The sequence below is a fragment of the Podarcis erhardii genome (genome assembly GCF_964252035.2).
Source record: "Podarcis erhardii genome assembly, chromosome: 1".
Taxonomy (NCBI): Eukaryota; Metazoa; Chordata; class Lepidosauria; order Squamata; family Lacertidae; genus Podarcis; species Podarcis erhardii.
The window spans coordinates 92,663,649-92,675,945 of NC_138497.1; the positions used below are offsets into that span (position 1 = coordinate 92,663,649).

A 12,297-nucleotide genomic window follows, 5' to 3' on the forward strand; every position below is an offset into this window, starting at 1 on the left:
TGAATTAATTTCAGAAAGCTCTGAATGTAAGCAAACTGAGCTTGATAAAGTCCATCTATTACTATGACCCTACCTGGCAAAAGGGATGTTGTGAACAAAAGAAAATAACACTGTGCGATGGATCTCAGTCCCATACTTGCAGAACCCATGGCTTACAAGAGCAGACACTGGCTCACCTGAGCAGGAGGAGGCGTTTTTCTGCACTTGGGACAATGGAATCTCTATGTAGATAAGACAAGAGTGCCTCAATTATTTTAGACCAAAGGGCTGCATTTTCTCAGTCTCCAAGCTCCTGTGTGGTTTTTAATGTTTGAATACCCCTTTTATTGACTTTTGCTGCTCTGATGGGTTTCACCAGGCTGTATATTATGTATTTTCTGTTGAGTTTATAGTTTTCTTGTTCTCATTCTTGTTTGTTACTTTAATTTTCAAATTCTGTATTGCCTCATGTTTGCACATCGATAAACCAGATTTTCTGGTTTATTGTGAACTGCTTCTTTCCCCTCCTAGCACCAGAAAGATAAACTAGGAAGCCTTGGCTTCCTAGTATACCTGAATCAGGGTTCATGGTTTGTGGCTTCCTAGTATACCTGAATCAGGGTTCATGGTTTGTGGCTTCCTAGTATACCTGAATCAGGGTTCATGGTTTGTGGCTTCCTAGTATACCTGAATCAGGGTTCATGGTTTGTTGATCCGTAACAAACAAACAAACAAACAAACCATGATTACAAGCAAACTTTAAGCCATTTAAGCCATAGTTGTTGGCCTATGACATGTGGACTTGTTAGGGAGCAACAAGTCATGATTCCTAGCTTAGATGTAATGGGAAGCCAAGACTTCCTGGTTTGTTCATCCTGCCTGGGGGGAATGAGGTGGGAGTGATTGAGCATGTTGCTCATTTACAATAAACCACAATCTGCCAGAAAATCTGACTTATCATGATATGTGAATGTAGATGTGATAGAGCAGAGCATAAATCTTTATATATAAACCAATAAGGGTTCCATTCAGTCACCCCGTATGACCCTAGAATAGTGAATCCTAAGCTTATGGTTCCAACAAGGGAATTCAGTCTCTGCCTTGAACTCATCATGGAAACTATCCCTCATAGGATTTATGTTGTAGGTTGCCCCAAATACACACTGCAGGAAATCTACCAATATATTAGGTCTCCATAACCATTGATAGCTTAGAAAAGGCAGCATTTTTTGAATTATTTGCCCAAGTCACCTGAAAGTCAGTTTTCAAGTGGTCACAGACTTTAATATTATGTTTTGTGTCACCTCCATTCACATGATTGACATTTCCTCCAACCTTCTGCCCAGAGTCAATAATTAACCCTCCCTGTGAAGATCTAGATGTGTGTCAATGAACAAGGAGGACCAGTCATTTCAGTGCCTCAAGGAACAGAGCAAACACCCCCCACGGGGCAGAGGGAGCCCCCACCTCTCCACAATCCCCAGACTACCCTTCTAGATTGTTAGGCAAACTCCTTCCTGACATCAGATATAGCAGTTAGTTAAAAACCCCAGCTTCATCAGTTCTCCCAAAGTGGCATATGGGAAAATGTCTGCACAAATTAACACAGCCCCAACACTGTCTCTTTCCCTACAGCTGCCTGATACCTCAAAGAAAGGAACTCCCCACAGGTCAAAAGGGGAAAAGCTATTAATGGCGTAAGTGTCTGTGCAAATTATTACACCTCTGCAGCATACTGATTCAGCAAGGAAATTCTATAAATTACTTAATGCAGCTAAATTTGAAAGTGCATTTATAAGTACCCAAAAACTGAAATTGCTCTCAAGAACTCTAACAGAGTTGGTTACCTCTTCTTAATGAGGTCCAGTGCAGAGCCTATAAATTCATCCTTCATTTTCTGCAGTTTAGCTCCATAGCTGGATATATCTGTTGCTTCTAATAGCAATGGGCAGCAAGAAGACTGGTTTTCAGGCACCACTGGCTGTCCAGCATGGTGGAGGACTTCGCTTAGTTGTCTTGCATTCAATCCCTGAGTCTCCCCTTCAGCAAAAGTTTTCCCTCCCTCCTCCCTAAGGGCTGCAGCAGACTGTAGAGGTGGTCTTGGAATTGGACTCGAACAAATGGGGACCGGGATTCTATCTGAAGTTGGCACTTCATAGTGCTTGTCCCTAGCCATAGGCATGTTCATCAGGCAGAAGCTCCTGTCCCATGTAGATGAATTATCTTGATAGCCAACAAGGCCAGAAGTGCTCTGGGTATTTTCATGAAACACATCATCATAATAATCTATCGTTGCAACCGTTTCTTTGGCAAGAATTTGCTGGGCACCTGAACAAGGGTTCTGATTTCTTTTTTCTTCCAACTTTTGGGTTCCTTCCTTCACATCTTTTGTCACATCACCGCTGCCACCGAGAAAACATGTCTCCTTGATTCTCATCCGCTTGAACTCTTCAAAAGTTGGAATGTAGAGTCTCTCTTTGAAGTCCCCTTTTTTGCTCAGCTCCAAAATCCTTTTGGTGTCTCCTTCCCCCTCATATCCCTTTAAGGATCCAGTTGTTTGGGACTTGACCATGTCCTGGCCATCACTGGCACAATGGAGAGTCAAGTTGGGTGAGCTGTTCTGTCTCCTGATCTGCAACCTTCTCCGAGCTTCTTGCTTGATGTCTTCTGGGTTTGTTAGTCGGCGAGAAAAGCAAGGCCGATGACTCCCCAGAGCTGTCCATGGCCCGTGAGTGAGGGTGGCATGCTGCACAAATATGGTGCAACAGTTCACCGAACAACCGTTCTTATATTGCTGGCACGCCCGGCATTCAGAGCATTCCCTTGGAACCAGGTCATTCAAGGAAACCTGAGGTCTGAGAGGCTTGCAGATCTCTGCAGCTTTACTACTGTGAATTCGAAGTTTTTCCTTTAGGGTTTTTTTGGCATCCCCGTCGACGGAGGAGAAGAGCCACGGAGGCACTTTGGCACAAGGAGGAAGGGTGACGTCTCGCGCTGCAGGTGGAATTCTGTCCAACGTGAGAGGGAAGTGTCGGCAGCATTCAGGTGAGCTGGGGGATGAAGTACCTTCCGCAGAACACTTTGACCAATGAGCTGTGCCTTTGTAACGGACAACAAATTCTTTGTCTACATTTCCGTAGCGGGGATGGCAATGCGGCTCAGCCCCCGTGGCCCAGTGTAGATTCTCCACACTTCGATACAGATGTGCCCCTGCAGTGCTGTCTGCTTTGCTCACAGGATTAAAGTCCCCAGTAAAAATGCGAGCGTCCAAGTTCTTCAGTGGATGCATGCTGCTAACTGAGAAATCCTTTAAGCCATGTTGTGCATACAGCTGATTATTCTGGCAGCTCAAAATTACCCGACAGTGTTCCTGCCTCTCATCAACGCTGATGTATGTCATAGCAAATCGACGCGGACAATCTAACAGGCTGATGCTTTTTGAAGGAAGAGGGCAAGAGGAGGAAGGAGTTGTCGGACTGCTCAGATGCTGTTCAGGAGTCCTAGCCACAGACAGCAGGGCTGTGCTATCTGGGTGCTCACATCAACGAGCAGGCACATCTCCACTGTGAGAGCACGTGTGGATGGAGAACACCTGATGATGCAAAGAAGAAAAGGGAGCTTACAGAAGAGACACAGCATCCAAAGAGAAGACGGGCAGCCAACGATCACAGAAGTAACCCAAAGTGAAGCTCACCCGCTACCTCTGACTTTACAGCTGTTCAGCATGCTCTGTGTGGTGTGGTGTAGTGGTTAGAGTGTTGGACTACGACCTTGGAGACCACGGTTCAAATCCCCACTTGGTCATAAAGCTCACTGGGTGACCTGAGGCCAATCACTGTCTCTCAGCCTAGCCTACCTCACATGGTTAGTGAAAAGGTAGATTGAGGAGTGGGGAAATTATTCTCTCAGCATCACCCCAGGAACCTCATGGAAGCATGCAGTGTATTATTTCATTTTCTACCTTAAAACTTCTCTCTGTGGCTAAACGTGTGAATGTGCATTTCTTACAACAAGCCCACTACATGAACTACTACCCCACACGGGCTCTTTCTGATGTATATGGATTTTGTACTAGAGTACTTACACCTGCATATGATTCCCCCCCCCCTAAAAAATAATAATATAATAATGTAAAGCCTTGCAGAGCATCCCCAGTTTGCATGAATAAGATGCCCATGTTTTCCCCAAGGTTATTTTCTCTTATCCGCTCACCACCTCACCTGGTCGTCTCCGAGCCTAGGAGGGCTTGTTTTGAGATGCCTGATTTTCTTCATGCTTTAATTATTTCTCCTCTGCTGTTCTCTCTGGGGAAGGCTGCAGGTAACGGCAAAGAAGCATTTCTTGTGTGATCAAAGGGTACAACTTGATCTGCCAGGAAAGACAGAATAAAGACAGCACGAGAGGTGAACGTTTAGCAGAGAACAAAGATGGCTCACCACAGAGCAGCACTGGCATAGAGGGAGGTGGGAATCTGCCAGTGAAGAAGTTTCATAGTACGATTCTATAGATTCAATGGAAATTACTCCCAGCAAATTGCAGCTACTGAAGCAGTCGTTGTGAGTTCTTCTCCCACAGTGTGAACCTGCTGCTGTGCAAACTATAGACACACCAGCAAGCCAAGTGCTAGATATGTCAGTGAGTCAGTACGTATGGTCTCTCTGACTTAAATTTATTTTTAAAAATAATAATAGATACACACTTGCACTTATGCATATGTGTGCTCATTTTTCCCACTACGTTAAAATAATGCTCCTCGGACTATGTGAATTGGCATGTTGGTGTTGTCACAGTGATTTGCTAATAGATGCTTAACACAGCTGCAACACTATCAGCATTCAGTCTGAAACCAAACAGAAAATCTACACTCCCCACCCCCCACCCCAGAGCTTATACCAGGTCTGAAAAACTTTATAAATGTCCAATTTATCCTGCTGTTCTTTGTCTTCAAATAATTTGGCATATCACTTTGTGTAAATATAAAAGTAATTTTTAATAAGAAGTCATGCTGATGGCATTTGACTCTGCACCACCTCACAAAAATCTATCCAAATGTCAGCAAGACATTCTGAAAACATAAAGCAGGCTATATGTGTGTACCTAGGTGGAAAGAAAACCAGAAGTTTATGAGGGGAAATTGTTAATATTATGCAAAATATGATTTTTTATATTATATAGCAGTGAGTCTGTTGCAAATTCTTCTAGGATATCTTAAAAATGTTATACACCCAGAACATTGTAATTGGAAAAGAAATCTGCTAAGTACAGCAAAAAAGGAAGAAGCTAACAACAACTCAGTGTACTGTGAGCGTACTCAGATAATGCCAACTGAACAAGAGTGGTTTAATAAACATGGCACATTACCTCACTGAGCTTACTGCGATGTTATGATTAAAAGAAGGAAGACATCAGAAAATAACACTTTGAGAAAACTTGGTTGTTCTTTATCAGTGCTATTTTTCTAGAAAAAGAGGTACAGCAACTCACCATGAATGCCTCCCTCCTTCTCTTATAATGGCACTGGCACCCACCTGAAAGGTGCTGGAACTCAGTTCCGTTGAAAAAAAGCCCTGCTCTTTACCAATCAAATGGAACAGAAATATAGTTTGGAACTATTTTAAGCCTTTTAGTTGCTGATATAAATTTGAGATTCTTGGCTACTCCAGATGTCATGTTGATGGTGCATTCATGATTATTTGTGTGCTCGTTGTGATATCAAGCCATTATACACGATCCCACTTTTAACATTGTTTGCACCTGAAAAAGATTTGGGGCGGAAATACTGCTTTGTTCCCAGTCACAGCATGTCCCATAACTTTCCTGCTGAAATCCTACAACTTTTCATACCAAAAAATGTCCTGGTTTATTTTATTTTATCTTTGTCCTGCTTTTATTTATTTCCGCTATTTTTACACCACTTAATCACCAAGCTTTCGAAGCCGTATACATACACGTTCCAAAAAGCATACAGTAGGTAAAATCAATCAAAATTAATCATGAAACCAGACTGTTGTGCTACAGTGCCCCTCCAGGCAGCAATAATGCAATAACATTGGGGAAGCATATAGAGCTGGACAGGGGATTGATGTGTGGAAGGTTCAATATAAATCCACTACTAATGCACTATTGCTGTGTCAGTGACATGTTGCAGAATACACCTGACAAAAAACCGCATCAGTCTGTCAGATGAATTGCATTTGGAGAGTTTATAATATAATGAGCTTGCAAGGGAAAGGCCTTTTTTCTCATCATTGTTGCATTTAGTTGTAAATGTGTAAGTTTTATGTTTGTGTGCGTATAAAATGAAAAACGAAGAAAAAAAGGACTTCATCCTAAACCAAGCAATAGACAATAGAATTCAGAAGGGGGCTGAGAGCTTAGACACCAGCTAGGAACCCCCATCTAACCAGAAGGTCCAGAAAAGAACCACCTGTATGAGGGCTTCTTCACTTCCTAAGAGGTTGCCTGGATATGTTTAGATGTGGCAAGGCTTGCTGTGTGATTTGTGCTTTGAATATCAAGGACAGTTGACAATAAATTTATAAAAGCTGCTGAATACCTGCTGTTGCTGTGGTAGAGTTCCAAGGCTAATCACTAATAACTTACAGACTGTTGAGGAGCTTAAGAATACTACCTGGCTTCTTACAAACTGCCTTGCAGACGTCTCTTGCCCATGCACTTTGGAGCTCATGTTCCTCACTGGACCACATTTGGAGCCAATCTCCATGCCTGAATGAGTCATCACACAAGAGAACTTTCAGAACACTGAAGATGAAAGGTCACCTAAATTTTCTTTTTGGTTGAATCAGTTCGCACATTTAGCTGTGATCCATCAAATGAGGCTAATTCAAGTGGTGTAGATATGTGCATGCAGACCTCTTATGTCACTTCATCTCCCAAGATTTCAGATTTTAAGAACCCTTTCACAGCAGATCATGTCCCAGCTTCTGTAAGCTTCTCACATGGGATGCAATTGTGCCTGGGCTAATTTGCAAGATGACTGTATCAAGGCCTGAGATAACTGAGGTTCAAATCCCTACCCAGCTCATTGGGTGACCTTGGACCAGACACAGCCTCTCAGCCTAACTTATCTCACAGGGTTGTTCTGAGAGTAAAATGGGGAAGATGAGAACCATGTATTTCACTCTGGGCTCCTTGGAACAAAGGTGGGGTATAAACGGAATAATAATATTAAAAAACTGAAGGTTTGAATGAGTCCTATAGCTTAGCCGGAGCTGATAAGCCTCTGTGGACACTAGTCAGAGTTTTTTGCTACACCAATCCATGTGACTCCTGGGAGAAACAAATCTCATTGCTTACATAACATTTGCTAATTCGCCTGACTCAAAAATTGTTTAAACACACACACACACACACACACCACAAACGCACTGTTCTTTGACAAGCACTCGGCAAGCAACAGGACTCCTGCCCACAGACCATTATTTCTTCCCCATCTCCCCTTGAACCTAGTACAGGACAGATTTGACACCACCAGCACCAAAATCACTGAAACAGGTTTAAATGACTTCCATTCCAGTGACACTGTACTGTACTTAGCTGGCTCATAAAGCTGCTGCCCATCTTCTATTCTATTCAAAATCCCTCCCCACCCGCACCACAGCAAAGAATCTGACATATTTAGAGGATTATGCCTCACTGGAATAAATTATTTCCTCCCAAGTCTGCCTCCTGCTTGCCTGCCTGGCCCAGCTTTATTAGAATTAGTGGGAACATCAGGAGGATGAAAACAGACAAACAAGACAGGAAGAGAGAGGTAGGAGGGGAGAGGGGGGAAAAAAGGAGAGAAATATTTCAGCACAAATTGGAAAGGACTTATAAAAGGAGCAAGGCAGCCTACAAAATCACCACAGACCTGAGCTAAACTGGTATGTCAGGCGCCCAATGATAATAGGCACATCTCAAAGCAATGGCAAAAATTAAAAAACTGCAGCACAGGTTGTTCACTCTGCTCCTGTAGGGATTAGCTAACATAGCGTTTTGATTCTGGAGAGCAGGTTCCTTAGATTGTCAAAGAGGAGATGGTTGACTCCATGCCTGGGAGAAAACTGCTCTGCTTGCATTTTTCCACTTCAGTTGACACCTCTGCCTGCTCCCTTCTTGCATTCCACATAGTTAAATGTGGCACTGGCCCAAGGGACTGGGGGGGGGGGGAGCAGTTCCACGGCACATTACCCTGCACCTCCCTCTATCATCTACTTCCTGGAATAATAGCTCCCAATTAGTAGAGAACAAAGCACCTTGTGACATAATGCCAAACATGACTCTGGGGAGCAGAATGTAAGGAGCAGAGGCCAGAGCAGCTGGCTTTGCTGCAGCATTGGCTAGCAGCGGGCAGATAAAGTGTGCCTGGTATCGTACCTCTCTAATTCCCACAATTGATGCTTCTCAAATCTCAGCAGTAAATTGGCAGTGGGACAGCATCACTTAAGAGCATCCAGCAGGGAGCCCTCAATTTTATGGCCCTTCTCCTAGATATTTAACCTATATATCTAGCAGAGAGAGCACATATGTTTTAAAGGATCTGATATCAAGAAACAGAAGTTATACAGAGTGAAGCATATCTCCTAATGCATCTCCCCCTCCTAGGCAGACAACAGCCGCCACCCCAAACTAATTTTGGTCATGCCATCGTATGATACACATGGAACTGGTTGACATCAATGATCCAATGTGCATTTGCAAATGCATGCTGTTGAACCCATTGAATAACACAACTCCATGTGAATCACAGCAAAAGGTGAGTGAAAACATTGCTTCATGGTGGGTGGATTGATTGATTGATTGATTGATCGATCGATCAATCAATAGATAGACAGACAGGACCACCAGCAATGCAGGTAGGCAGAGGATTGTAAGGAGCCTTATGTAACCTTTAATGGGATTTTATAAGTAAAGAGCAAGTAGCAAGAAGCCAAAAGATGCTCAATGAAATTAAAAGGCATTTGGAGTCCACTTAAGAACCACCTAAGAGGGGCTACAAAACATTTTTAAGAAAAGCAATTCCAGAGATGCAGGCGCATCACTAAAAAGGCCCTGTCCATGGTACCCAACAGCTTGATCTTCTTTAAGGGTGAACCAGAGCAATAGCACCTCTGAGGCAGATCCTATGGCATGAGCAGGTTCTATATGGGTGCAACCAGTCCTTAAAATAACCTCCAAAGCATTCAGGCTCCAAACACCAGCCTGGCTCACAGCCCTCTTGTGGAGCAACATCGCAGAAGAGTGGTTTCAGGCAGCCTCCATATGGAGGCTGTAACCTTTGGATCAGCATCATGAGACTTTCATTTCTCAGACATCACTTTGGGGATACTGTTAGCTTTTTATTGCAGATAAAGCAGGCAAGATGACTGTGCCATTTGGATAGCAAGTTCTCCAGTAGTTCCAAGTCTTCACTTCTGGTAAACACTGCTTCTCGGTTGACATGCAAAGTCTCCAGCATGCTCAGCATCAGTAGGAGGGACATTGTCTCAGCTCCAAAGACATCCCTGGGTGGTTAGCAGGCAGCAGGGTTCTGGCATCGCCCATATCCAAGCACTGTAACGCCATCTGAATTTTACTTGAGCAGCTTGTTTCTTTGCTGGGAATGAGGCACCATTTCGGACAGAGGTTTGGCCTGTGCTTTGGTTGTGCCTGACCCCATAGCTTCTCAGAAAGACTGAATGGGAAAACAAGTCTGCAAAACAGTTGCAATCTTGCACCAGGAGGGAGTATTTGGGAGTTTGCTGGGGTGAACCAGGGTAAGGTTTGGATCTGAAGGAACTAGCACCTTCACAGACCCCCAAATGCCCCCAAGCTGGCATGGTTAAATCCTCTCCACTTGTTTACAGTGGGAGAGAAATCAAGTTTTTTAAATAAAAACAAAAACAGAAAACGGCTGATGAGTGCAAAACTGCTTACTGCCAGTCTGAGTGCCTAGCAGGGCACTGGATTAAGCAGTTCGATCACATTCAGCCCCTCACCCCATCCTGGACTTTAGTATTTCATTCTAAAGCTGAGACTTATCAGGATTCTGCTGATATACTATCAGTAAAATGGCAATCATGCAGATTTCTAAGTGAGCAAATATAAAATATTTTAAAATGTCATTTTATTTACCATCATGTATGGATTTTAGTTAACATCCACGGGTATAAGCAAACTGGATATTTATTAATAACTTCTAATTCTACCATACCTGCTGATGCAATGCAATGTGTATGTATACTGTGCCATATACAACTGATTAGCTTCAGGAAAAGAAAAGAAATCTAGATCCGAGTCCCTAAGATGAGTGGATGGTAGCTTGCACCCAACCTTCCGGTCAGCAACTGAACAGCAATCCACCCATCACCTATTATTCAGTATAGTTTCCAGTAATCAGATATTTGAGAACATAAAAGGAGTCTCAGGCCCTGCAGTTCTCACCCAGCCGATGGTACCATTCTGTTACAGATTTTTTTTAAAACCACTGATAAGTGGCAGATATGTGGTGAAATATGAGGTAAAGTGGTACCCTACCATCCTTAGGGACAAACTAAATGTGACATTAAAAGCACAGCTTGGCATAGAACATATAAAGAGTAGCCAATGTGGTGTCCTCCTGATGCTGTTGGACTATAGCTTCCATAATTCCTAATCACTGCCCATGCTGTCTAAGGCTGATGACAGTTGTCATCCAACAACATCTGGAGGGCATCAATTCAGCTACCTCTGGTGTATATCTTTTAACAACTGCAAATAGCAGCTTCAGGGGGTGATTTTTTTATTGGGACTATGGTGTGGGGAAGAGGGTTCTGCAGTTGCGATTCTTATTCTGCCCTTTTTTGGTAGCTATGATTTACAGTTGTTGCTGTTGGGTTTTATTTTGTTTTTTTAAAATATACATACCACACCAAATTAAGTGCTTTACGTCACATATAATTTAGTCCTTCCGAGTATCCCCAAAACATCTCTCATGCAAGGGAGCTTGTTTGCACAAAAAGACCTTCTGACAAGTTGGGTAATGGATTTGTTTAAATTGCAATGGGCATATTGTAAAATAATCACAAAATTTGATTACCTCTATCAGCATGCTGCTGTTTAATTTAATGAAATGAAGAACTCATCAGCATTCTTGTATTTTTCTCTCTTAAGCAGTTTACCTGGGAGATGTGCCACAGATCAGTGCCCTTGGCAATAGCATCATTGATACAATCCGAATTGCCCTACAAATTAAGTCTGCTTAAGCTCTCTGCATCTGTGACTCAAGAAAAGGCATTTCAGGCATGGGTGCAGGAACAGAGTCAGTTAAGTTTACACTCCCCCCCCCCCACAACCTTGGCAGAAAATCTGACAACCTTAATGCTATGACTGACTCCAGAGCCAGATCCCAGGTCTTCCTCTCAATGCACAAATGGGTGCATCTTTCTCTATCCACCTAACCCTTTTCCTAAAAAAAATACCCAAAAGTAAGGCTGAACATTTTACTGGAAGAAACTTTTCTTGGATTTTCCCAGACTAACCCCATCCACCCAACTGCTTTTGGTGGGAATAGATTTTGCTATTACTTCAAAGCTGCAAGCTCTCCAAAGTCTTCAGAAGGAAGGTTAAGTATCTAGGGATTTGGTTAACATCAAGGAATATAAACTTATATAAAAACGAACTATGAAAAAATCTGGCTTGATGATGTATTTTTGTTAAAATTATTGTGTTGAAATATGTAATAATAATAATAAAAATTCTTCAGAAGGAGAAAAAAAATTAAAAATGGGAAAAGATCTGTTTTGGACATTATCTGTGGGTAAAATTGACCATAACAAAAAATGACAGAAATGCAGCCAAGTGCCAGATTTTTGTAGAACTAAATTTGCTTTTATTGAATTGTTATTCTTTATTTATAATATGTTACCGTATATGCTGATTTGATTATTGTGATCAAAATGCTGCTTTTTATTTGGTTAAGGATTGGTTACTGTTTCGAACTGCTTTGGGCTCAGCTTGGTTGTTAGAAAAAGCAGCACACAAATATCAAGGTAACACAAATCAAGAATTGTGCAAGCCCCTTCCCCTACTGATCTTCACTCCCAAAGTCTATTAAACACTGGTATGACAGTGAAGATAAGCTTTTAAGGGTTTTGCTGATGCATGAAATTAAAAAGAGTAAATTAGATGCTACTTTAACGGTATTATTAGAAACCATGTGTGGTTTAAAAAAAGAAAATGAATAGTAAAATTTTGTGTATGAGTGAGTGTGCAAGCACATTTTTATCAAGACTGCAGTGCTGGGAGGAGGTTTTGCTCTTCCCTTCTCAATAACTCTCCTTCCTCCACACACACCAG

General features: G+C 42.4%; 1 protein-coding gene across 3 annotated transcripts in view; it reads right to left on the bottom strand.

Annotated features, from left to right (window-relative positions):
* The window catches only part of LOC309346809 (uncharacterized protein), a 69,146-nt gene that overhangs the window by 14,629 nt on the left and 42,220 nt on the right, over window positions 1–12,297 (bottom strand). The window contains exons 2-3 of one of the 3 annotated variants that reach the window (XM_081871024.1): window positions 4,200–4,293; window positions 1,827–3,571 (exon numbers count right to left, since the gene is read on the bottom strand). In XM_081871024.1, the coding sequence (XP_081727150.1) occupies window positions 1,827–3,379 (1,553 nt within the window). In that variant the 5' untranslated portion in view covers window positions 3,380–3,571; window positions 4,200–4,293. Of the gene's footprint in view, window positions 1–1,826; window positions 3,572–4,191; window positions 4,348–12,297 lie in introns of all 3 variants that reach the window. The other 2 variants (XM_081871022.1, XM_081871023.1) reach the window with 2 other exon arrangements.